Here is a 25981-nt window from a genome sequence, read left to right as displayed (position 1 = left end):
TGTATACTATTGGGATATTTACCATCAAATGCACTGTCAATAAAAAATTCAGGAAGAAGCGATGATACGAACCACATGCGTTGTGAATAAATACATGTTTTCAAAACTGGGTCTAGTGCCTTCAACCATTTTACAAGAGTTAGTGATCACCAATCAATGCTTTAACGCACACCGAAATTGATGTATCGTCTGTTGTAGTCTCTCCTTGCCATGATTCAGTAATATAACCACATAAGAAAACCTCATAGTTCCTGCTGCTGCTGCTGTTGTGTAGATTGAGAAATCACCTTTGGTAATCTTTGGTGGATTTTATTATTACTACATATTATATCATAGTAATAGACAGAATACAAGTTTCTTTTCTGGTGACTACTGGGCAAAAGAAGTTTTACATGCACCAAAGTACATTTTCTTCATTAACCATGGTACTGACGATTTGTATACAGTCATGACATTTTCCATCCATTGCACTATCAAGACAAAATTCAGGAAGAGACAATGACACAAAACAATACTAGGATCATGTAACAACTTCCTCTCCTTTCTTTGCTGTTTCCAACCTTTTCAGTATTCCTCCATCTTCTCACCATGTTGTCTTTTATTTCCTTCTGTCCATGTGATTCTTGATTTCTTTTTTCTTCTGCTTTTCATGCCTTCTAAATTTAGTATTGTATTCTATGAAGATTTTTTTCTGATACTTCCAAATCTTTAATGTTGTTTCTTTCTAGTTATTTTCTTCTTTCTGTAATCCATGCTACTGCCAATTTCTTTTTTAAAAGATACGGATATATTTGTTTTATTAGTTTGTTATCATTCATTCAATATGGTGTCCAAAGAAGATTAATCTTCACTTTGACATTACTTCTGATGTTTTCTCTGTATCTTTGTAGATCTCCTTATTACTTCTCATCTGTGCTTTCTATTGCACTCATTATTTTTCTAATAATCTGCCTGTCAAGTACTTTTGTTCCATCCTGTTTGTAGTTCACTGTTAGCATTCACATGCATATCAACATTCTGGCCATACAACTGTGAAGCTGTGTTTTGCTTTTTTAGACTTGCAATTATTGTTACAGATATTTTTTGTTACACCAAATGCTCTTTATATTTTATTAACTCTAACATCAGTTGCAAATCTTCCTATTCTAATCTGCTGTACAGTTTCTCTTAGATGTTTGAATTTATTAACTTACTCTATTTTAACTATTTGTTTTCGTGTGTATTTTGGTGTATATTTCATATTAGTCATGAATTTTGTTTTTTTATTTTCCAGGTTAAATTTATAGACCAGTTCCATTTGCTACTTTTTCCAGAAGATTTATTTGAGTATTAACTGTTTCTAACAGATTTTCTGAAAGTATTGCAAAAACATTCGCAAAAGACATGCATTTTAGTTTCATTCCATTTGTTTTCTTCTCAGAATTATTGGTTCCATTTTGTGAATTTTTAGTTAAAATTCCAGATTCTTAGAATTTTTTTAAAGTAGTTAAACAGTAAAGTTAATAAGTCATCCCCTTCTCTAACAGAAGGTTGCTTCAAATGCCTGGGATATTTCTGCCATAAATTTAGAGTTTCATGAATTAAGTTTGCTAATTTTCCTTTAACACAAAATTCTCCAAGATTTTATCTATTGTTTCTCTGTCTACCAAATCGAATAACTTTTTCAATCAAAAAAATATAATAGTACAGATTTTCAGGATAACATTCTGTGGCAAATTACTGATTTAAATGAAATCTGTTCTGTGTAGGATCTTTAGTTTTGAAAACCATCTTGTTATTCTCCCAGGGCTTTTGTATAAAGTTCTTCAGTTCAGTTCTGTAGAATTTATGACAGTATTTTGTATGTCACTGGTAGAAGTGACACTCCTCCGTAACTGTTGACTGTTGTTTGTATTCATTTCTATGCTTATAAGCTTTGATTATAACCGTTTCAATAGTTCTGCTATAATGAAATCTTCACTACTTGCTTTCTTGTTTTTGGGTGTTTTTATGGCTACACGAATTTCTATCTCTATTAGTGGGAAATTTTGTTCAAGATTTTCTGGTGTGACTGTAATGGACACAATGAAATGTAAACTCTGTGAAAGTTATAGATATACATTGGAGTAATTACCCTTTTGTTTACCTGTTTATTGTTTCCACTGTGACGGGTATTAAAAAATATATGTAAATGCACTTCCTTTGTGTGATGCTAAATAAATAATTAACCTAGCATGATCATGGGTATACAAGAATCAACTCAATCAGTATGTCAACTTTACTGCAGCTATTTAAATACATTTTCTCATGGCAAATTCACCACCGAACGACACTGGTATGTAAGTATTGTGTGTGGCAGTGAAAATACCACCCTTCTGGTGAAGAAGATGTAAAGATATGGTTTTTGCAAGTGTAGTTCCAATTTATTATTGCAAATATTAGCAACAAAGAGAAAAAGTATAATTACATTTTGGAACTGCTTGCTACTGAAGTTGCTGAGCTAATTTCAAATGTCTTGTCCAAATCATCATTAGCTTCCCCATGTAAAGACTTAGAAACAAGCTTTACCTTAGAATATGAAGAATTAGAGTCACACGAAGTTAAAAAATTGCTACCCGATGTAGAACTAGGGCAGAAAAAGCCATCTACTTTGCTTAGAGAGATGTGTGTTCTTGCCAGAATGCAAGGGACTGATGATTTTCTACGGACCATATTTCTTCAACGACTTACCAACTAATACATATTTTATACTAGTAACTAGTCAAGATGTAAATCTCGAGGCAATCGTTTCTATAGCTGACAAAATCGTAGAGATTACAATGCCAAGTCAGTTTGTATATAGTACAGAAACAGGTTTGTCTTCATCTAAAGATGACGAACTTTCGCACCTGGAAAGACAGCTTGCAGAACTAATGACACAGATTCAGAGAAGCAGATTGAAATCACTGCATAATGCACAGAAACACTCCAGGTGCTGGTATTATTATACGTTCAAAAACAATGCGATAATGTGCAGACTGCCATGTTTGTTTATTTCTCAACAGCCAACTAATGGTCAGGCGGAAAACTACTACGCTAACCACTTGGCAAGGCACAGAGTGAGGAGCTGTAGCATCACAGATTGAGAAGGCTGAATCATCTCTTCACTTGTTCATAATGATTTGCAAAATATATCTTCAATATTTGGTTGATGGTTGTCTTGGGGGAAGAGACCAAACTACGAGGTCATCGGTCTCGTCGGATTAGGGAAGGAATTCGGCCGTGCCCTTTCAAAGGAACCATCCCGGCATTTGCCTCGAGCGATTTAGGGAAATCACGGGAAACCTAAATCAGGATGGCCGGACGCGGGATTGAACCGTCGTCCTCCCGAATGCGAGTCCAGTGTGCTAACCACTGCGCCACCTCGCTCGGTTAATTTGGTTGATTCTGGGCAGACATTTCCATAGTGCCGGCAAAAATATTAGACCACAAAAGTGTTATGATAAAGCAACTGTACGCCATAAATGCTTCTACAATACACAGATATGGTAAAAACTACAGAACCTTGAAACAGGCCTTCAGTGCAGATTTCCATGGCCATTTCTTCTTGCAGATGTTTCCCAGCCAATTACTGGTGTCGATTTATTGAGTTATTATGGTCTGTTGCTTGATGTTAAGTCAAAAAAATTATTTGACTAAGAAACTTTAATCATTAGTACAGGCTCTGCAAATGTACCTACTGACAGTTTAGGGTTTTTGATTGACTTACAGCATAAATTTCGAGACTTGCTAAAGAGAGATTCTAACATTCTCATGAAGAAACCTAATTACCACTATCCGGTACTATGTTTACAAGATTTCCACTGCCAATCCAATTCACCAACTGAAAGACATTCTCTTATAACGGACCTTATCTGAACGTATCACCACATTCATGTTACACCAGAAGACGTGTCTCAAACAGCTGTTATCAAATTATTTGGACTTTTTGAAGGTGCCATTTGGCCTACAGAGTGCAGCACAAACATTCCAACGATTTTGAATGATTTGCCTTCTGTTTATTTCTAGTTAGATGATATTCTCGTTGCTTCAGCATCAGATGAAAAACATACAACACATCTGCAACAGCTGGACAAATTCCATTTTAACATTAGTGTAGGGAAATGCATTTTTGAACAGAAATAGATACCATTCTTGGCTTACTGTGTGTCACATCAAGTAATTTCAACATTAAAGGGAAGGGCTTCCCTCATCCTACAACAGCAGCAGCAAAACTATGCCATATTTTAGAACTGGTGAATTTCTACATGTGTATGTTGCAACATACTGTATAAATCCAATAACCTTTGTTTAACTTGTTCAAGAACACCAAGAGGAAGGGTAATCATCCTGTTATATGGACTGAGACATAAACTGCTCAGAAATGAAAAGAAGAAATGCCTAATGAAACTCAGCCTGGTCATCTCACAGTAGATATTACTTTAATTTTGATGGCTGATGCTTAGGAATATGTTACAGGAGTTTCTCTGCGCCAATTGCAAGAAGGAACATCTGAAACATCTGTGACTTTCTCAAGGTCTCTTGCTGACACACAATGTAACTATTTTCCCTAAGAATTTAAATTGTTGGCAGCATATCTGGCAGTCAAACAATTTCGTTCTCATTTGAAAGACAGAGAATTCAAAAATATTCACAGATTACAAGCCATTGACATTTGCCTATAAACAGTGCCTTGAAAACGCACACAGGCAAGTGTGCCATCTGGAATTTCTTGGTCAGTTCATCACATATGTTTCATAAGATACTGGAGGAGAGAACACTGCTGCTTATACATGTTCCAGAGTTGCAGACATCATGTTGCCAGCCAGCAATTCATATAAAGATATTGCTAAGACACAAATCAATGATTCAAAAATGGCCGAAGTGAAGAATTTAGACTCCTGTTCCTTAGCAACTGCAACAATATTGTTACCTGATAGATCACAGCTATGCTACAGATAAGCTCCGGCCATACCTTTCTTCAGCTTACTGACAGCAAGTCTTCTGCACACAACATGACTTGGCTCACTCTGGGATCAAAGACACAGAGGACTTGATTCAAAAGCACTTTATTTGGCCTTCGCAGAAATAATATGTAAAGGTGTGGGCAAAAACGTGTTTGCTGCGAACGAGCAAAAATTTCAGAACATATGACCAGAGCTCGTGGAGCTTTCAATGAATCTGACAGTCACTTCCTGTCATATCTGTGTTGATTTAATGGGACCATTAATTATTCTCATGACTTCATCTATCCCTTAACAATGACTGACAAGTCTACATGTTGGCCGGAGACAGTTCCACTGAGGGGCATCTCTGCATGAAGTGTTGCCAGTATTCTCTTATTATCGTACATCACACAGTTTGGAGTCCCATAAATCGTCACCATTGACACAGGATGGAAGTTGAGTGTCAACTGGTCACTCCCCTTACAAAGACCCTCAGTATACACCACATCAAAACTGCTGGTTACCATCCAGTGTTCAACGGTTGCATTGTAACATCAAGACAGCATTAAGGGTCCTGGAATTTCAGATGACTGAGTTGACAACTTACCAACAATTTTAAGGAGTCTCAATGCTCGTGATTCCAGAACATAACACCACCACAGCAAAAATGACCTGTAGCATGACAACTAGACTTCCAGCTGATTTCTTTAATCCTACTCCACTGGACTGTGCCATTCAACCTGACAAATCAAACGGCCTCATTTAATGATTGGCATTACACTACGTCTGCCTTCATACATCCAGAACCCATGATTTTTTCACATGTATTCATAAGACATGAGGCATGGAAGAAACCTCTACAACCTATCTACGAGGTGCGGCTAGAAAAAAACCGGACTGATGCTGGAAAAAACATTTATTTACAATTATTTACAATTTCATGTTATCTCCTTCAATGTACTCTCCTCCTCGGTCTCTACACCGCTCCATACGAATTTTCCACTGTTCATAGCAATGCTGCAGATCATTTTCGGTAAGTCCATACATTACTTCCGTCGCTTTTTCTTTTACTGCTTCAACAGTCTCAAATCTAGTTCCTTTCAAAGCTGACTTGACTTTAGGGAAAAGAAAAAAGTCACAGGGGGCCAAATCAGGTGAGTAGGGTGGATGATCTAAGATGGGAATGTTGTGTTTTGCCAAAAACGTCTTCACTGACAACGCACTGTGAGCTGGGGCATTGTCTTGGTGAAGGATCCATGACTTTTTTCTCCACAAATCGTTCCGTTTTCTCCGTACTCACTCACGTAGGGTAGCCAGGACGCTAATGTAGTAATGCTGATTCACTGTTTGTCCCCCCGGTACCCAATCAATGTGCACAATCCCTTTGATGTCAAAAAAATCATCATTGCCTTGAATTTCGATTTTGACATTCGTGCTTTTTTTTGTCGTGGAGAACCAGGAGTTTTCCAATGCATCGATTGGCGTTTAGTTTCGGGATCGTAAGTAAAAAACCATGATTCATCGCAAGTAATAACATTTTGTAAGAAGGTGGGATCACTTTCAATGTTTTCCAAGATGTCAGAACAAATCGTTCTTCGGCGTTCCTTCTGTTCAATTGTGAGACACTTTGGAACCATTTTTGAACACACTTTGTTCATGTTGAAACTTTCATGAAGAATCTGCCTAACACTTTCCTTGTCAACTCCTGTTAACTCAGACACTGCTCTGATTGTTAAACGGCGATCTTGTCGAACAAGTTTACTGATTTTTTCAATGTTTGCATCAGTTTTTGCTGACAATGGTCTGCCAGTGCGAGTGTCATCACTGGTGTCTTTGCGGCCATCTTTAAATCGTTTAAACCACTCAAACACTTGTGTTCGCGATAAACAATCATCGCCGTACACTTGTTGTAACATTACAAATGTTTCACTTGCAGATTTTCCTAGTTTGAAACAAAATTTGATGTTAACACGCTGTACACTCAACATTTTCCGACGCACAGACAAAATGTCAACTACTTAAAACAGACACCACGGGCAGACTGAGTGCAGGAGGCAGATGAAACTCGAACAGTAGGCGGAGCAAGAGTCACGTGACAGGCCACGCGACTTTCAGCCTTATTGCATTCGTTTTATTGTTTCACCAGTACTAGTCCAGTTTTTTTCTAGCCACACCTCGTATGATCGACCATATCTGGTACATTCACACTATAAATTCTCTGTTACTGAAATACCTCATGGTCACAAAAAAAATCTGCATTAACAGACTCAAGCCACCCTTCATGCTGAAGAATCCATGGCAGCTCCATGTAAAAAACCAGTTACAGTCACCAAAGCTACGGCATGTCATCTGGCAATCCAACGAACTACATGTTCTGGATGTACAGTGCACTTCCCAAAGAAATACTTCAATTTTATCACTGGGGAGGGAATAACATGTGGCTGTAACGGATACAATGAAATGTAAAATCTATAAAAATTATAGATACTCAGCGGAGTACTTAGCGTTTTGTTCATCTGTTTACAGCCTCCTCTGCAACTGATATTAAAAAATACACGTATGTGCATTCAGGGTAGTATCCCTTGTGTGGTGCTAGATAAATAATTATTTTTACTAGAACCCACACTGGTATTGCTGGAAATTCTAATTCAACTATAGAAACTGGACAATTTAAGAGCCTGTCAAAATATTTTGCTAGTATTTCAAATATTTTGCTAATATTGCACAATTTTCTTTGTTATTTGATCCTATTTGCTTGCATTCTATCAGGTGACATTTTTCAAAGCTTCTTTTGATTTCCTGGACAATTTTTGCTGATTTCTATGTGTTGATCTTTTTTTTTGAACATCTACACTTCCTCTTCTTTTGAGTTCTTAGTTCTAATAGTCCTTCACATTCCTCGATCCACTAAGTTGTCTTTTTATACTTGGCCAATCCTAATGTTCTCTTTGCTGCTTTAGTAATTTGTGCCTTGTGTTCACACCAATGACCTTTTTTAGTTGTTGTTCTCTAAATTTTTGTACATTTTCTATTGTCAAATTGGGTCTACTGGAGTTGTACCTGATTACTTTCTATGTTTTCTTTTTTGTTTTAGATGGTAGAAATCTTTATTTTAACCTTGAGAGAGATATTCCTTTTGAATGCAACTACATGATCCTAGATTTGGATTTGAAGATATCCAAATTTTGACTTTTCTTGGTAGTTTGTGGACACGTGTGGATATGAGTTTTAATTGGAAAATATTAAATATATTGATCGGTCTTCCACAATTTCTGTTTGTTCTTGAGTGTTCTGCATATCCACCTACAATATTCTTTATTCTTATTATTTTCATCAACATAATAATAATTTTTTGTTGTAGTCAGAGTCATCTGATATGGTAGGCTAATAGGGTATGTTGCCGCCAGTTTTATCACACCAGGTACCATAAGTTACACTTACTTTTTTACAGCTTAAAAACTGTCTAATCTACTGTGGACAATTAACTGCACATCATCGGAACAGATGGATGTTTTCTATACAGTATATGTCTCTTACTGTTCTACTTACATGAAATTTAATCTCTCCCACTTTCCCTACAGATTGACCATTCAGCTACAGCAGTAACTAGCAATAATTTTCCTGACATGCATCTATTTACTTTATATACAGATAATAATAGCATATTTTATTTGTAAGTAAGTTTTAGTGTCTTCTTGGTATAGGTTTAGAATACATACTAGATCATTTTTGCAATAATTTCAAGTAATAATGTCTCTTCTGTGTATTCTCAACCTAATGCAGAAGACTACACACTGCAATTCATATTTTAGCTACATTCAACAGAAGGATCTTTTACAATGTGGGCCTACTTCACATAGTTTCTCATTGCAATTATTTAAGTCTCTTACATCAAGTACAAAACCCTAGGTTTCTGGAAAGAGCTACATTCTGTGTCATCATCACCTTGGTTCACTCTAACAAGATGTCACTGTGTACTCATTTTGTCATTCACACATTCATTTCCTACGATGTGCTACTATTGAACGGTAAGCCTGACACATTATATACAGCAGTGATAGTGAAAGGACCCATACTTACAGTAAGTTTTTTCCATTCATATTTCTGGATGGAAACACACATCACTATACAGAAACAATATGTTTTCTAGATAAAATGCAACCACAATGGACTGCTTACACAAAGATATCACATCTTATTTGAGACTGCGAAATCATCTACTAGCATGACAATTGTGCTACCTGCAATCTGTTGTTCCATAAGATGAGTCAAGGCATTAAGCAAAAATCTGTATGGGCAAGCTTTTAGGATCTTCTGCATTATGAGAGCTGCCTCTTGGTTTTACAATACTTTTTTAATAGTCCTTTACAGATCTGATTGAATAAAGAAAATGATGCTTTATAAAGTACCAAGTAGAACAAGGAAAATGTTTTATAAATTACTAGGTAATAAGCTGAAGGGAAGTCACAGAAATCGTATGCAAGAAACCACTACTTGGATGTAAGCAATAAATTGATGAAGGTAGAAATGAAAATAACATTAAAAAAAAATAATCACAAAGCAGATTCTATTACCTACCTTTGTGTAGCGTTCTTCAAATGTATCTTCAAGATCCTTAAGACGTGCTTGTTCTTCAGTTCTGCTGATCGTGCTGTTGCTTGTGACCTCACTGCGAGCGACATCCACTACAACAGGAAAACAATAGTTCACATCTTACAGAACTTCTACATATCTGAATTGCAACAGTCTTAGAAGACACGTTGAAAGCAACAAATGGCATACTTAGCACAGAATGTGACTTAAGGGTAAACAAACCTAAGACAGATATGTTTAAAGAGTACAAGAATTATTTTACCTGGGAAGCAAGATTATGAATTCCATATTTGTGGGGATCGACAGCCTCCAGAGGACATGAAATACAGATGTTACAAATGTGCTTGATAATGACACTTAGTCTAAATTAGCTATCACATGATTAAATAAACACCGCATTACAGCCTACTACAGACCATGTTAACATTTCTTAAGATTATGAATGATGGCTGAAGCAAGCAAGGATCAGAAGCTGACTGGCAAAGGTGAAGAAAGAACTCTACTTCTATCAAGCAAGCAAGGTATCAGAAGCTGACTGGCACAGGAGAAGAAAGAACTCTACTTCTATCAGATACTGGTATGGAAAATAACTGAGACTGTAGTACAACTGAGATCATAATAAAGGAAGGCTTGGGGTTATGGACACAACTACATGATGAAGGTAGAAATGGTCAATAGTGAGTATATGACTCATGGAGACACTGTGTACAAAAAATCGGTTGCGAATTTTCACACTGCTGAGGCAGAGGGCTATAGAACAGCTACCAGTTCTGCAATCAACACCTAAGTAGTGGGAGTGTTGTTCATGGCTTCTAGCAAGTGTGAAAGCATAGTTCATCTTTTCTGCATTTTTAGACCTGTCAATATATATGATTTCAGCACCTTGACACTGACGGAGGATTGAGGGAAAGCTATGTTCCTTAATGACAGGGGCGACAAAGATTTTAAGTCCTTCCAATAGGCACATCTAACTGGGCCTATGGTCTGTTTGTACATCAGAGAGGAGCATATGGGGTCACTCCACAAATACATTCAAGTGAGGAGAGGTGTCACTATGAAGAGTTTCCAAACATATTGAAAATTGGAATGCCAACCTAAGTCAGTCTTCAGGGGGTTGACACACCAACAATGGGAAAAATAATTTGGTAATTTGAATGTCCAGAGAACTGGTCGATGGCAATTGTGTATTTCAGGATGAGTTGGTTACACTGAAACCACATATATAGGATCCCAGTTTTCGCCAGAATACTGTCAACAGTGCTCACATGAGAGGCACAAGTGGTCAACATTACCACATAATGATGAATTGGGTTTAACATCTGAAAAGCCGATTGTGGTCCCAGACAATATGTCTGGCACCCACAGCCTAGTTGTGACAAGGCCAGTGTCCTTTACAATTGTGAAGGGTGGTGTGATCAGTGCCTCAAGAGGTATGGCTAAAAAAGGGCTGAGCTTTAAGTGACAGCTTATAACTTGTTTGAAGATAGACTTGACATAATCTTGTCTGTTTCTTGACAAAGAGCAATTTAACTGAAGGGATGGTAGAGGGCCAAAGAAAAAGACTATCCATATGGCCCCTTGAAGTTGAATCACAAATAAGGCCAGTCTGGGAGCTGTATCATATGCAAGAGTTGTCAACATAAATGGTGGTGTTTTCCACTAGTCCATCAAGTCAACAATTCCATTTATGGCTATAAGGAAAAGTGTACCACTCAACACCGAGTGATGACACATGCGATTCTCCTGGACACTTGAGAGGAAGTGAGGGCTGCACCGGTTCTTACCTGAAATTATCTAGCCTCTTTTGACATGATTTTTAATAGCTCTCACACATTCCATTTTACATTCTTGATTCCTTCTGAATTAGGCATCAATGCTGCATAGTACTGCCATCCAGGGAAGCCTCATGTTAACTCAGTAACAAAGAGAACAGCTGTAATTATTACATTTAAGTTTGTAGGCGCGAAATGACTAACTCTTAATGCACAGTCTTTTCCAAAAAAGAGAGTGTAGAGCTTTTAGTGGGATGTTTCAGTGAAAACACAAGTGACAATGGTTTTTGCTGATGATAGCAGTTCATTTGTAAATAATTCGAATGAAATGATGGAAAAAGTCCATTCTAAAGAGTTTCAGGAACTATCATACAACAAAAAGTTTTGCATTGTAATGCTTATGTAAATATATTTAAATGGAAGTGCAGTTTTTGTTTTAATGTACACCCAAAGTCAGTGGTTTCAATGTTTCCACGGGGAGACATAATATTTATTATATGATGTTCATTAAAGATTTTTCTATGGCAATTTTATGTTTTTTGTGCTTATTTGCAGATCTGAGGATGGTTGCATTGACAACTGAAAATAATGTAGCTATCAAATTTTAATTTTTATATATGTGTGCAATCTAGGCTATTAAAAGATTTTTTTACATTTTAACAAAGCACCATTGATGCCAGTCAAAAAAGACAAGAAATAAGATGTTGGATCTAGTATAATTCTTCAGTTATTTGAGCAGCATGTTTGGGGGACTGAATGTTCATAAGTCATCAAAGAAAGTTGTTTCTTCACCCGCTACTATGACAGTAAGTCACCTATAAGTCAGATATGGTTGAAAATTTTGAGCAAGTATTATTTGTGACCATATCAAGATGTTGAAGATTGTGTATTAAGTCATGGACTGAAACTGCGATATGGGATACATTAAGAGCTTAAAGTGAAACAAAAAGGCTCATAACATGCATCAGAAAAGTTCACAGTAAAAGATAGGTGAGCATCCTCCATCCATTGTTTACATTCTTGGAAGATGGGAGCATAAGAAGTACATACTGATGCCACAGCAAACTAGGTCATTATAACACTTTGCAAGGACAGATGGGACAGTGGAGATTCTATACCATCAATTAACAGACCAGGGAAGGTAATCAACCACTGTTGGCCTAGTAGCTCAGGGAGCTTGGCCCACACCTGCATCAAGTCTTGGTGTTCCTAATATTATTTTTGCCTTTGGTTACTTGAAAATCAAGCCCCTGTATGCACCTGATTAAAGTTTATGAATGTTGCCATCAAGAGATGTTTACACCACTGAAGCACACCTTGATAATCTAGGATTGTCACCAGAATTTCTCCAGTCCACTACTGCACCAGCTGCCAGACGGAGGCCTATTTGCCTGGAGATGCCTTGTACTACTGTTATGTGGCAGCTTTCCGCTAGGTTGCCATCTAAAACCTATTTCACTCAACAGAATCCATCCCATCGGCAAGTAACAGACCTTGTGGTTGAGGTGTTTTTTATCAGATCCGTACCAACCTCATCATTCGGGTGGTTAAGCCAAGATCCACATTTCCTGTCACACTCAACATAACAGCACACTTCTGGAATGTGATCACTAAATTATGCCTAGATATCAAGCTATAAAGGGCTGGAGGCACTCACCAGTTGCCAGCTCAGGAACCTCAGGTCCGCCAAATCTGCACCCAAACAGACAAGGAAGACTGAATTCTCAAGAGTTTCTTGCCATTTGGCATGACGTAGCAGGCACGTTTGACTTACTGAACGCCACTGAAATGAACAGCATTAACCCCCCCCCCCTTTCCCCCAGCTCAAGTGAAACAGGATGAGATGGCTTTGGAGATGCTTTTTTAAATTTTTTGCTGTTTTTGGTTAGCTGTTAATATTCTGATGACAGCTTTATTTCAAATTACGGTGCTCTTCTTTTGTTTTCTGGTTGAACACTAAGCACAATCTTCATGGTGTGTGGTTCTCTGACCATTGGTATTTGGCTTCCTCATTTCTGGAGTTTGCCCACTACTGGGGTATGCTGATCCTATTTGCTATGGCAGGTGCTTATGCCAACAGTGTTTGTTATGACCTAGTTACCGACAGATATGATAGGAGAGAGCTTTTTTGTTGCTGATGTGAATGATTTTGGAAGGTAGGTAGCTGTATTGTTTTTAAATCCTTCTTTGCCTCAGAGTATGGAATGTATTGCTTGACTTCAATCTCATGGATTTTCTTCTCATCAATAATTACCAGGCAGTCTTAGTTCCACGTAGGGTGGCTATTGAAACAACTGACGTATTTAAACTGTACACTGGATACTAGGTTCACAAGCATGTAGATGAGATCTGTCATATGTAGCCTGGCAACTGCTTGATGTGGTTGCATGCCCAAGTCTTTTGAACTTATAACAGCACATAGAGTTGGGAATGTAGGAACGGATTTTTCGGGCGATCGAATCTACTGAGTTTAGGTCTGTTAAAGGTAAGTATAAACATTGCAATCTTCCCTAGTTCTCCATAAACCATCTTACAAAGAAGAAGACAGCAACCAGCCACTATTAATATTGCTATTTATTTAGGTAAATAGCGCCGTTACCGGTTTCAAACAGGCAAGTTCATCATCAGACGGCTGTTCACATAGTTTTCAAGATACACTTTACATTATCGTCCATTTCCGATTTTTATTCTTCCATTGTGGCGAAGTATTTTTGGTGTGTTGTTGCCGTCGAAAATTCCGTGCGATTTTGTTGCAAAGTTGCAGGTTTGTATTTACACAGCCACGGTCTCACCATGTCAGTTTCAGACAAAATAGCAGCTCCATGAACCTGTTTCATAATATTATTAACTTCAGAGAACTTTCTAAAAAATTGCCACTACTGAAGCAGCTCATTTGTATCGAAGCAAGAACATTGTTCTTGCAACTGACAACTTCTTTGTGTAACAGCATAGGCTTCCACAGCCAGTCATGATCAGACCAAGAGGAAGGCCATTATGAATTCTTTGTGTAGTTCACTTATGATCAGTATTCTTCAAGCATTTTAGAATTCAGTAGCTTGTCTACTTGATCATCTCTTGCTGTTTCAATCAAGTGTGTCATTTCTTAATCTTCTTAAATAGATTTGAGTGCCCCTGCTAGTTGTCCCAAAGCTTTATTTATGTGGAACGGGGACAATTTTTTAAAGTTTCCTTCTTTTTTCTCAATAACTATAAACATAAAAGCAAACCCAGAAATGCTTCACATCTGCTAAATATGAGTGGGAAATGGAAATATGTACTAATATGGAGTATCCGCCAGAATTGTGTCAGGATGCAAATTTCAGCTCCTCATTGCGACTTTTCCCCACTTTCAAGGCATGGCATTCAAAATTATAATAAATCATACAAAACATGAATGAAAAATAATTCTTTGTTTTTTTCTAGTTTTTATTTTTTTAAAATGTTTTTTAAATTTTTTGTGCACTATACAATTACAAAACTTCAGAATATACAACACTTTTCATTTGTTGGATACAGTGTGGTTTGAGTATGAAATGGATTTCTGGGTTACCAGTTCGTGAAATGCCAACATACAACCGTTTTGCAAAAAATTCCAACATATTTGAATGCCTGACCTTGAGCCTTCTTTATTGTTACTTCAAATGAAACCTTGATTCGGTTAAATATAATGGGTAAATCAGTTGGGGTCATTAGTTTATGCAGTATGAGGGAGACTTCTCCAGCTGCTGGAATCATGAGAATAGTAGCTTCAATGACATTATTTCACATACTTTTAATCTATGAACAGATAGCATTACAAAGTTTCAGATGATTCAGATTGTGTAGTAAGATTCTAAACATAATACAATAAGCCACAAATAAAGCTTTCCTAATATGCAGGTCATCTGTTAAAATCAGGTACGAAGAAGAAAACAAAATGGCACATTGTTGTGTACACATTTTTTGTTTAAGATTATAGATGATCCAGTCACATTAATGTGACTACTGCCTATGTTCCACATTACTGTCCAATAACCAATCAGAAATGGCAGGTAGCATTGCAGGGTACATAATGCATTTAGGTCGACGCAGAAAACAGGGCAGTTGTTCTCCTAATGCGGAAACAGAGCGATTTATCTGATGTCGAAAAGGATATGATCATTGTCTTTTGGGCCAAGCATTTCCAAAATGGCTAAGTTTGTAAACTATTCATGTGCTGCCATGGTTAAAGTAGACTATGTATGGCAAAATGACGTTATCCAAAGCTAGCACCGAGGCAACGGTGGTGCACCACGAGCCATAGATAAGAGGGGTGAACGAAGGCTGTAGGGGCATGTATGGGCGAACTGAGGTGCAACTACTGAGCAACTGAACGTCCAACTGAACCAAGGGAATACAAACTGTGTCTCCTCAATGACCATTCACTGAACACTGCTAAGTACCTGCCTCAGGCACCCAAACTGACTGCTGTTCATTGGCAAGAAGGCTGAAATTTGCAGGTCACTACTGCAACTGGACATCCACCGATTGGTGACAGTTGGCCTTTTCTGATGAGTCACATTTTTTGCTCCATCAGACAGATGGCCGCTGGTATTCACAGCCCTGCAACAACTGTCAGAAAGGTGCAGGCCAGATGAAAGATGTTATGGTCTGAGGAATGATTTTGGGGTATCTCCTGGGATGGCACAGTGGATCAACCCAATTATCCGCCTATCCTTGGCGACCATTTCCTCCTCTACATGCGGTTTGTGTTTTCTCAGCACAATGCCATCTACCAGCAGGACAATGCAATTTGTCACACAGCTCGCACTGCACATACATGGTTTGAAGAGTACCAGGATGAATTTACCACACTCCTCTGGCCACCAAACTCCCTCGATTTAAAACCTAATCGAGAACCTGTGGGACCACCTCGACTGGGCTGTTCACACCATGGATCCTCAAACGAGGAAACCAGCACAGCTGGCAATGACACTGGAGTCAGCATTGCTCCACATCCTGATTGGTACCTTCCTAAACTTTACTGACACTCTTCCTGAACATCCGGCGGCAGTCCACATTGCAAAAGGTGATTATTCAGGCTCTTTAAGGGTGGTCACATTAATGTGACTGGACAGTGTACATGGCGAAATAATGTATTAATGTATATGAGAGAAACCATTTGTCTAATGGTTTAAATGCCCTGCTAACATAGTTAAGAGCAAATGTGAGAAAGAAAACGAAACCACACTTTTTATAGCACAGCATTTTCTTTCTCGTAGTCTGTTTTAATGGAAAACCTATAAATTGTTGTTTATATATCCTATGCCCCTCCAAATGTTTATTAGAGTATTGTGTAAAACTCAGAAATAAAGTGGTGAAGAATGTCTCAAGATCTTTGTTAACAATGTTTCCCCTTTGTATATTAGTATAGATTATTCAGCACAGGATATAGTCTGTTATAGCTATAAGGACTTGTTTTAATAGATTTCTCAGATTAGCTGGCATTGATTGCTTAGCACTGACAATTGACTTATCGCCATGGGTCACACCTTCATCACCAGTGAGCTACACACAAATTTAACAATGAAATTTCCTCCATATAGTGCCACATCATACTGTAAAATAACTGTGACTGAACAAAACTGATATTTTTAACATGGGTGCAGTATCCTCCCTTTGGTTCTAATCATGACACTGTGTGCTTGATACAAATGAAATGCTTCACAAAGGGAAACAAGAAGGAGCAATGTTAAGTTACTAATATCATGAAAATATCACTGAAGAACTAGCCACACTCTTTGAATGGCTTATGTATTCCACTGTAACTAGTTTTCAGGCGGGTCCCAGTGACAGATGGCAGCACAGATTTCTCGTACAAATTTCACACATTTGTCATGAGGAAAGGTTTTGTTTTATACAGCACAGCAAAGAGGTCTGCATCACTGATACGTGACATACTGAACATGAACTAGACTAAAGGCACGATGGTGGAAGTGTATGTGACATGAATGACATTCATATTTGCAGGCCTGTGACCACGAGTCAACATTATACTGTAAACAAACTTAACAAACTGCAGTAAATGTAAGTGAATGTTACCTTAAGAGCTTTTCTTTGGTGAAACTGAAACATGACTCACATGTAAAAGTCTGATGAGATCGAGACTGTTACAGCCAGTTAAAGTCCCCATTGAGTAGGCCTGCAGTAAGAACTGCATTTATCAGTCTCTAAATTGACATGAACATAGAGTACGAATAAACAACTCTCATGCAATACAAAGGTTTAAAGCACAAATATTCTTTACTTCCTAAATAACCAACAAAAATAATTGAGAAGAGAGAAAATGTGAAAGAAATCAGGGGGGGGGGGGGGGGGAGTATGCAAGAAGATGAAATGACTGAGAAGTAACATTTACCTATTGGATACAAAATAGGATCGCATGTAGTATCAGTGACATCCAAACACACTTTCTGTAATGGGTCGTTGCAAAGAATTTTCACTAATCACAGTGACGAGAATGTATGTTTTCCTACAGGATGTATATCATTATTAACTTCTTTGCAGTCTAAGATTGAATGAACCAGTTCATATTTATTGGAACTCTAGATAAGGCACAGGGAGAAAGACTGCATATTTGGGCAAAACTTTATACACATTTCTGGCCTTCAAAATTGCAATAAATGTCAAATTGACATGAAGTACACTATGTGCTGGGATACGCAAATGATTATTATTCCAGCACAGATGCACAAAGGAGAGTGAGTACGATCATCAACATATTGTACACAAGGGAAGAATATGCAGCAAGTTTCTCATTCAGAAATTACATTAGAGTGATGGTTGTTTGTGAAAAGACTGTGTTATGCCACATGCAAGAAGGGGAACATCTACCAGCATGTGTAAGAATTTAACAGTGGCAGGGCTGGGGGCGACTGAGATTGCAGTTAATCAATCCGTGATGCTACTGCTGGCAACATTTGGGTTCCATGACCTTTGAAGAATACGATATTGATGGGTTCAAGAGGGTCACACTCAACGTTGTGAAGAATCTCAATGATTCCGTTTGACTTGCACCCAAGAGAACAGACACACCATGCTGGACTGTACAATCACGTCACATGCCTCGAGCCAGGAAACAAGCTAATTTGTATCAAGAAAAATATCCATGACAATCCGAGGATGTCTGGATCACCAAAAACTGCCAGCACAGCAAACATTTTTGTGGCTTCCCTTGACAAGGCAGCTGAGATCCACTCACCAACAGTGGTGTGACCAATGACAAAACTGGGCACCGAAGCAGCACAATACCATATTTTCAGATGAGTCTCAGTTCTACATATAGCATCACAACACACATACCTGTATGTGAAGGCTCCAAGGAAAATGAATGTTGCCCAATGCAGTCATGCTCATCCTTTGGGCCCAGCATGCTGTTAAGATTATACAGGGTGTCTTTGGGTACACAACATGATCACCTATCGTTTACACTGCTGGTAATTTGGACACACATTTCTGATGTGTTAAGACTGGTGGCTGAACCCTACATTTGAGCTCTCCATGTTGGCACCTTTCAATGAGACAATGTGAGACCACTTGTTGCCTGTACTGTCTTAACAAACCTCAGTACAGAGGGTGTTCAACTGTTGATCTGGCCCAAACCTTCATCAGATTTCTCACTCGCTGCATGCATTTGGCCATCGGCTGCTTAGAGACTGGCATGCCATTACTCACCAGCCACTATGATTAATGAATTCTGGCACAGAGTTGAAACAGGATGTACAGAATAACCCATGTGTCACCTGAGCTCAGTTCGTCTTGATTCCCAGCCTGACGAAAGTCATTTTTACTGCCAGGGAGGCAACTCTGTGCACTAAATTTTGCACCCCATATACACACAAATAACTAATCAATTTCATCATTTATTCTTCCTGGTATGCTGTATACTTAAAACACGTAAAATTTCATTATCTACTAAACTTCTGGGGTTGTAATTTTAATGACCAGCATTTTATACACTCCTGGAAATTGAAATAAGAACACCGTGAATTCATTGTCCCAGGAAGGGGAAACTTTATTGACACATTCCTGGGGTCAGATACATCACATGATCACACTGACAGAACCACAGGCACATAGACACAGGCAACAGAGCATGCACAATGTCGGCACTAGTACAGTGTATATCCACCTTTCGCAGCAATGCAGGCTGCTATTCTCCCATGGAGACGATCGTAGAGATGCTGGATGTAGTCCTGTGGAATGGCTTGCCATGCCATTTCCACCTGGCGCCTCAGTTGGACCAGCGTTCGTGCTGGACGTGCAGACCGCGTGAGACGACGCTTCATCCAGTCCCAAACATGCTCAATGGGGGACAGATCCGGAGATCTTGCTGGCCAGGGTAGTTGACTTACACCTTCTAGAGCACGGTGGGTGGCACGGGATACATGCGGACGTGCATTGTCCTGTTGGAACAGCAAGTTCCCTTGCCGGTCTAGGAATGGTAGAATGATGGGTTCGATGACGGTTTGGATGTACCGTGCACTATTCAGTGTCCCCTCGACGATCACCAGTGGTGTACGGCCAGTGTAGGAGATCGCTCCCCACACCATGATGCCGGGTGTTGGCCCTGTGTGCCTCGGTCGTATGCAGTCCTGATTGTGGCGCTCACCTGCACGGCGCCAAACACGCATACGACCATCATTGGCACCAAGGCAGAAGCGACTCTCATCGCTGAAGACGACACGTCTCCATTCGTCCCTCCATTCACGCCTGTCGCGACACCACTGGAGGCGGGCTGCACGATGTCGGGGCGTGAGCGGAAGACGGCCTAACGGTGTGCGGGACCGTAGCCCAGCTTCATGGAGACGGTTGCGAATGGTCCTCGCCGATACCCCAGGAGCAACAGTGTCCCTAATTTGCTGGGAAGTGGCGGTGCGGTCCCCTACGGCACTGCGTAGGATCCTACGGTCTTGGCGTGCATCCGTGCGTCGCTGCGGTCCGGTCCCAGGTCGACGGGCACGTGCACCTTCCGCCGACCACTGGCGACAACATCGATGTACTGTGGAGACCTCAGGCCCCACGTGTTGAGCAATTCGGCGGTACGTCCACCCGGCCTCCCGCATGCCCACTATACGCCCTCGCTCAAAGTCCGTCAACTGCACATACGGTTCACGTCCACGCTGTCGCGGCATGCTACCAGTGTTAAAGACTGCGATGGAGCTCCGTATGCCACGGCAAACTGGCTGACACTGACGGCGGCGGTGCACAAATGCTGCGCAGCTAGCGCCATTCGACGGCCAACACCGCGGTTCCTGGTGTGTCCGCTGTGCCGTGCGTGTGATCATTGCTTGTACAGCCCTCTCGCAGTGTCCGGAGCAAGTATGGTGGGTCTGACACACCGGTGTCAATGTGTTCTTTTTTCCATTTCCAGGAGTGTATTAATGCTGTTCAAGATGTGAAAACTTCTTACGGAAACAATGCAAGAATTGTGGCAGTTAAATTTCTCGCAACACTTTGGGGGGAGGGGGGGGGGGTGAATCCAAGTCCAAAAATTCAAAAACTGGAATACAATGTTTGAGCTCTTGTTTCTCTCTCTACACACTGTTCAATATCTACTTTAATAATAGTAGAACAACAATTCGTTTACAAATTGATAGAGCAATTAGTTATTTAGTATAGCTCACCTGCAGCGTCCTTTTCAAATTCTGTTATGCGGCTTCTCATCTGCGCTATTTCTTCCTTCTGTTGAGAATTTTCTGTCTCAAGTGACTGTACTTCCACAATCTTTTTGTCTAGGGAGGATGCCACTGTTTGCAATTCTTCTTGAGTAGATGCTAAACGCTTTCGTGTCTCTTGCAACTGCTGCTCTAGATCACTAACAGCCTCTTGAAGCTTTGAAATTGTTTCACCACGAAGTTTTAGTGCCTGGTTACAAAAAATGTTATACAGTAGTGGATGGTCTTACTCTCAGAATAAAATGTGTCACTGTTAATAACAGCAATACTTGCCACCTCCTCCTCCCAAGCACACACACACACACACACACACACACACACACACACACACACAGAGAGAGAGAGAGAGAGAGAGAGAGAGAGAGAGAGAGAGAGAGGAGGATTGTTTGTTTGGTTTAAAAGGGGGGGAAAGGGACCAAACCGCGATGTCATCGGTCCCCTGTTCCCAGTAGAACAATTACCCAAGGGGAAGAAGAAAACAAAGAAGACGTATGACACAATAACAGAAGAAAGGAAGAACCAGAAGAACGACAGAAGGACAACAAACACTTCAATGGACAAAACAGAACAAGAAAACCACAGAGACAGGCAAGAAACAAACAGGGAGAAGAGATTAAAAACAAGCAAGCAGATTACCATGGCTGGCTGACCATGAGAATAAAAAAGGAGAAGCCAGTCACTCTGCAATGCATTAAAGCCTCCACCCTAAAAGCCACAGCGACACTGAGGTGGGTCCTCGCAACGGAGGAGGTAACCATGTGTGAGCCACGTATGGCCAATGCGGAACCAACAAAGGGCAACTGATTCACTGCGAGAAGCCCTTAGGGAAGTCTTCCACACATTCGAAGTCTCCTTAATGACACGCAGTTTGTTGTGCATACTGTTATGCCACTCCGTCTCCCAAAGCTGAAAAACCTTGCGGCCTAAGACAGAGATGCCCATCCCCAGGAGCGGTTTCCACTTAGCCTGTTTCGCCAGCCTGTCAGCAAGTTCGTTGCCTGGGATCCCGACGTGTCCTGAGGTCCACACAAACACCACTGAACGACTGGAACGTTCCAGGGCAGAGATGGACTCCTGGATGTTCGCTAGCAAAGGATGGCGAGGGTAGCACTGGTTGATAGCTTGTAAGCTGCTCAGTGAGTCAGAACAGAGAAGGAACAACTCAACAGAACAGGAACGGATGTACCGAAGTGCACGAGATATGGCCACAAGACCTGCAGTGAATACACTGCAGCCAGTGGGCAAGAATGCTGTTCAATATGGCATCTGTGGACATAGGCGAAACCAACATTAGCACAGCCATCGTGTTGTCAGTGCAAACAACTTCAGAGCCGTGGAGCATGTAAAGAATCGAGAGGAAGTGACAGTGGAGAGTGGCAGGTTAACGGAGTCCTTAGGTCCATGCAAAAGGTCCAGACGAAGCTTCGACCAAGGTGTACATGAATGAACCTCAAGTAGAGGTGGTAAAGGGAAGGACTTCAGTTCGAAGAGAAAGGATTGCATGCAAACCGAAATTGTGAGCCCTGACCTGGGCCTCCGATGCGAGAGATGAACTGCCGCAGGCAGGAAAAGGAGACGGTAATTCGGACGCTCAGGAGAACTACGAATGTGTGCAACATAACTGGCAAGCAGTTGTGCATGTCGGATCTGCAATGGAGGGACTCTGGCCTCCACCAGGACACTGGTCACTGGACTCGTTCTAAAAGCTCCCTTCGCTAGGCAAATTCCACAGTAGTGCACTGGGTCGAGTAAACACAATGCTGAGGGTGCCGCCAAAGGCAGGATTGAACAAGGGCTCTGCACAGCTGCAGCAGTGTAGAGTGATCTGCATCCTAGTTGGTGTTGGTCAGGCAGTGGCGAGCATTTAGGTGCTGCCATCACTTCCACTTAAGCTGACGAAGGTGAGGTACTGAAGTCAATCGGGTGTTGAAAACCAGTCCTAAGAATAGAAACGTCTCCACTACAGTGAGTGGATCGTCATTAAGATAAAGTTCAGGTCTAGGATGAACAATACAATGCTGACAGAAGTGCATGACACATGACTTCACAGCTGAAAACTGGTAGCCGTGGGCTATAGCTCATGACTGCGCCTTGTGAATGGCTCCCTGTAGGCACTGCTCAGTAACACCAGTACTGGAGGAGCAATATGAAACACAGAAGTCATCTGCATACAGAGAAGAGGAGACTGACGGCCCTGCTGCTAGGCCATTAAAGGCCGCTAAAGATGGATGTATACTCAATATGGAGCCCTGTGGACCTCCATTCTCCTGAATACAGGGGGGGAGGGGGACAGATCTATGAGAGTCACCAACTTGGACACGGAAATTACGGAGTGACAGGAAGTTTTGGATAAAAATCGGGAGTGGGCACCGGAGACCCCACTCATACAATGAGGCACGGATATGATGTCACCAAGTCGTGTTGTATGCTTTAGGTAAGTCAAAAAAGACGGCAACTGGATGTTGGTATCTGGAAAAGGCTGTTCCGATGGCAGACTCAAGGGACACAAGATTATTAGTGGTAGAGCGACCCTTGCGGAAGCCGCCCTGACATAGAGCCAGTAGGCCACACGACTCCAGGACCCAACCGAACCGCCGATACATCATACGTTCCAGCAGCTTACAGAGAACGTTGGTGAGGCTGATGGGCCGATACCTATCCACATCAAGCAGATTTTTATCGGGTTTTTGCACTGAAATAATGGTGCTCTCCCGCCATTGCAATGGAAAGGCGCCATCGCACCAGATCTGGTTGAAGATGACAAGGAAATATCGCTTGTAGTCAGACGAGAGATGTTTAATCATCTGACTGTGATCCGATCCAGCCCAGGAGCTGTGTCGGGCATTGTGCAAGGGTGCTGAGGAGCTCCCACTCTGTAAATGGGGTGTTATAGGGTTCACTGTGGCGTGTAGTGAACAAGAGGACTTTCCTTTCCATTCACCATTTGAGGGTGCGAAAGGTTGGGGGTTAGTTCACCGATGTAAAGGCTCGAGAAAAATGCTCGGCAATTGAATTTGCATCAGTAGAGAGCATGCCATTGATGTTAACGCCAGGGACACCTGTTGGGGTCTGGTACCCAAAAAGACATTTGATCTTCGTCCACACTTGGAAAGATGATGTATGGCACCCAATGGTCAACCTGGACCTCTCCCAAAACTTCTGTTTCCATCGTTTTAAAGGCAGGTGAACACTGGCATGGAGCTGCTTTAAAGACTATTAGGTGCTCTAGGGAAGGGTGCCACTACATCGCTGTACAGCTTGCCGACGCTCTTTAATTGCCTCTGCAACTTCTGGCGACCACCAAGGGACTGTCTTTCACCGTGGGCATCCTAGAGAATGAGGGATCGCGTTTTCTGCCACAGACAACAGACATTATCGTTGCAGTGACCTGCTCAATCACAACATTGATGGCACCATGTGGGGGAGATTCATCATGTGCTCTCCAGTGGATAGATGGAAGATGTCCTGGGCTGCAAATTCTCCGCCACAGCCAGTAAGCATGGTGCTACCCCACAAGGGGTTATGGGCATTAAAATCACCCAAAAGTAGGAAAGGTCTAGGGAGTTGATCAATCAGCGCAGCCAATACGTTCAGGGGTACCACACCATCTGGAGGGAGATATATGCTGCAGACAGTTATTTCCTGCATCATCCATATCCTGACAGCCACAGATTCAAGAGGACATGGGAAGGGGCACAGGTTCACTAAATACTGAGTTCAGGACATAAACGCAACTCCACCTGACACACTATTATATTCGCTACGGTTCTTGTAATATCTCCTGACGTTACGAAGGGCGTGGGTCTGCACTGGCGGGAACCAGGTTTCCTGGAGGGCAATGCAGAAAACAGGTGTAAAGCTTGACAGTTGCAGTAGCTCAGCCAGATGGTGGAAAAAACCGCCACAATTCCACTGGAGGATGAAACAGACAATGAGGCAGTCTACACCTCAGGGTAACCTGCTGCCACTGACTTATTTCCAGAACAGGCTATATCCATTGTGTCTGAGGGTCTGGTGAGATCTAGGTCCTCGGTGGACATCAGAATCTTCACCTCATCCTCAGATGCAGAGCTTGTAGGCAGCAGTGGTGTGGGTGCCACCACAATTCCCTTGGTCTTGGGGGTCATATTTCTGGATTTCTCTCACTGATCCGTGGGTTTCTCTGGCTGGGAGAGTTTCACTGATTCAGTCTCCGGGACTGAGGATGATCATGAAGCCCTACGACCAGCTGCTATTGAGCAATTCAGCCACTGGCAGGTGCCATTTTCCCAATAGCAGAAACCTCGGGAGTGACCCAAGGGACCCCTTCCTAGCGATAGGAGCCAAAGAAGGCTTACGTTTCTTCGGCTGAGAAGTGGGGACTGGTGTCCCCGATGGTTGGGGCTACAGTATTCACGAGGTAGGTGGTGCAGGAGCAACAAGGAGGGAAGTGCCCCCCACCATTAAGGGGGTAGGTGTAGTCTTCCGGCTCTGAGAGCCGAATGGAACTCGCGGAACTGATGGGGCTACAACTTTTCTCGTAGCAGCGGCACAATAGCCACAGGATGTAGGCACTCAAATTTCCTCTTGGCCCCAGTGTAGTAGGTCAGTCAGTCCAGGGTCTCATATTCCACGATTTTCCTTTCTTGCTGTACAATCCTACAGTCTGGTGAGCAAGGGGAATGATGACACAGATGGGAGGCGAGGCACATGGAGTATTGGGATGGGATAGACGTCCACAATCTCGACATGTGATGCTGGAAGTACAGCGGGAAGACATATGGCTGAACTTCCAGCATCACATGTTGAGAGTGTGGACATCCCTCCCATCCCAATACTCCATACTCCACCGCATTGGGGGAGGGATATATGACTTGACATCACCTTGACCTTCTCAGGTAATGTGTCACCCTCGAAGGCCAAGATGAAGGTACCGGTGGCAAACTGATTATCCCTCAGACCCTGATGGATGCGCCGAACGAAATTAACTCCTCGTTGC

The 25981-nt window shown here is 41.3% G+C and overlaps 1 protein-coding gene across 1 annotated transcript in view; it reads right to left on the bottom strand.

Moving 5' to 3' along the window:
* LOC126237005 (GRIP and coiled-coil domain-containing protein 2-like) overlaps positions 1-25981 on the bottom strand; it is a 323096-nt gene that overhangs the window by 152200 nt on the left and 144915 nt on the right. The window contains exons 8-9 of the mRNA XM_049946730.1: positions 20953-21193; positions 9522-9628 (exon numbers count right to left, since the gene is read on the bottom strand). Coding sequence (XP_049802687.1) covers positions 9522-9628; positions 20953-21193 — 348 coding nt within the window. The remainder of the gene's footprint in view (positions 1-9521; positions 9629-20952; positions 21194-25981) is intronic.

The sequence above is a fragment of the Schistocerca nitens genome, chromosome 2 (genome assembly GCF_023898315.1).
Source record: "Schistocerca nitens isolate TAMUIC-IGC-003100 chromosome 2, iqSchNite1.1, whole genome shotgun sequence".
Lineage (NCBI taxonomy): Eukaryota > Metazoa > Arthropoda > Insecta > Orthoptera > Acrididae > Schistocerca > Schistocerca nitens.
The sequence above is the reverse complement of the archived record's forward strand: the minus strand, read 5'-3'. Positions and strand labels throughout refer to the sequence as shown.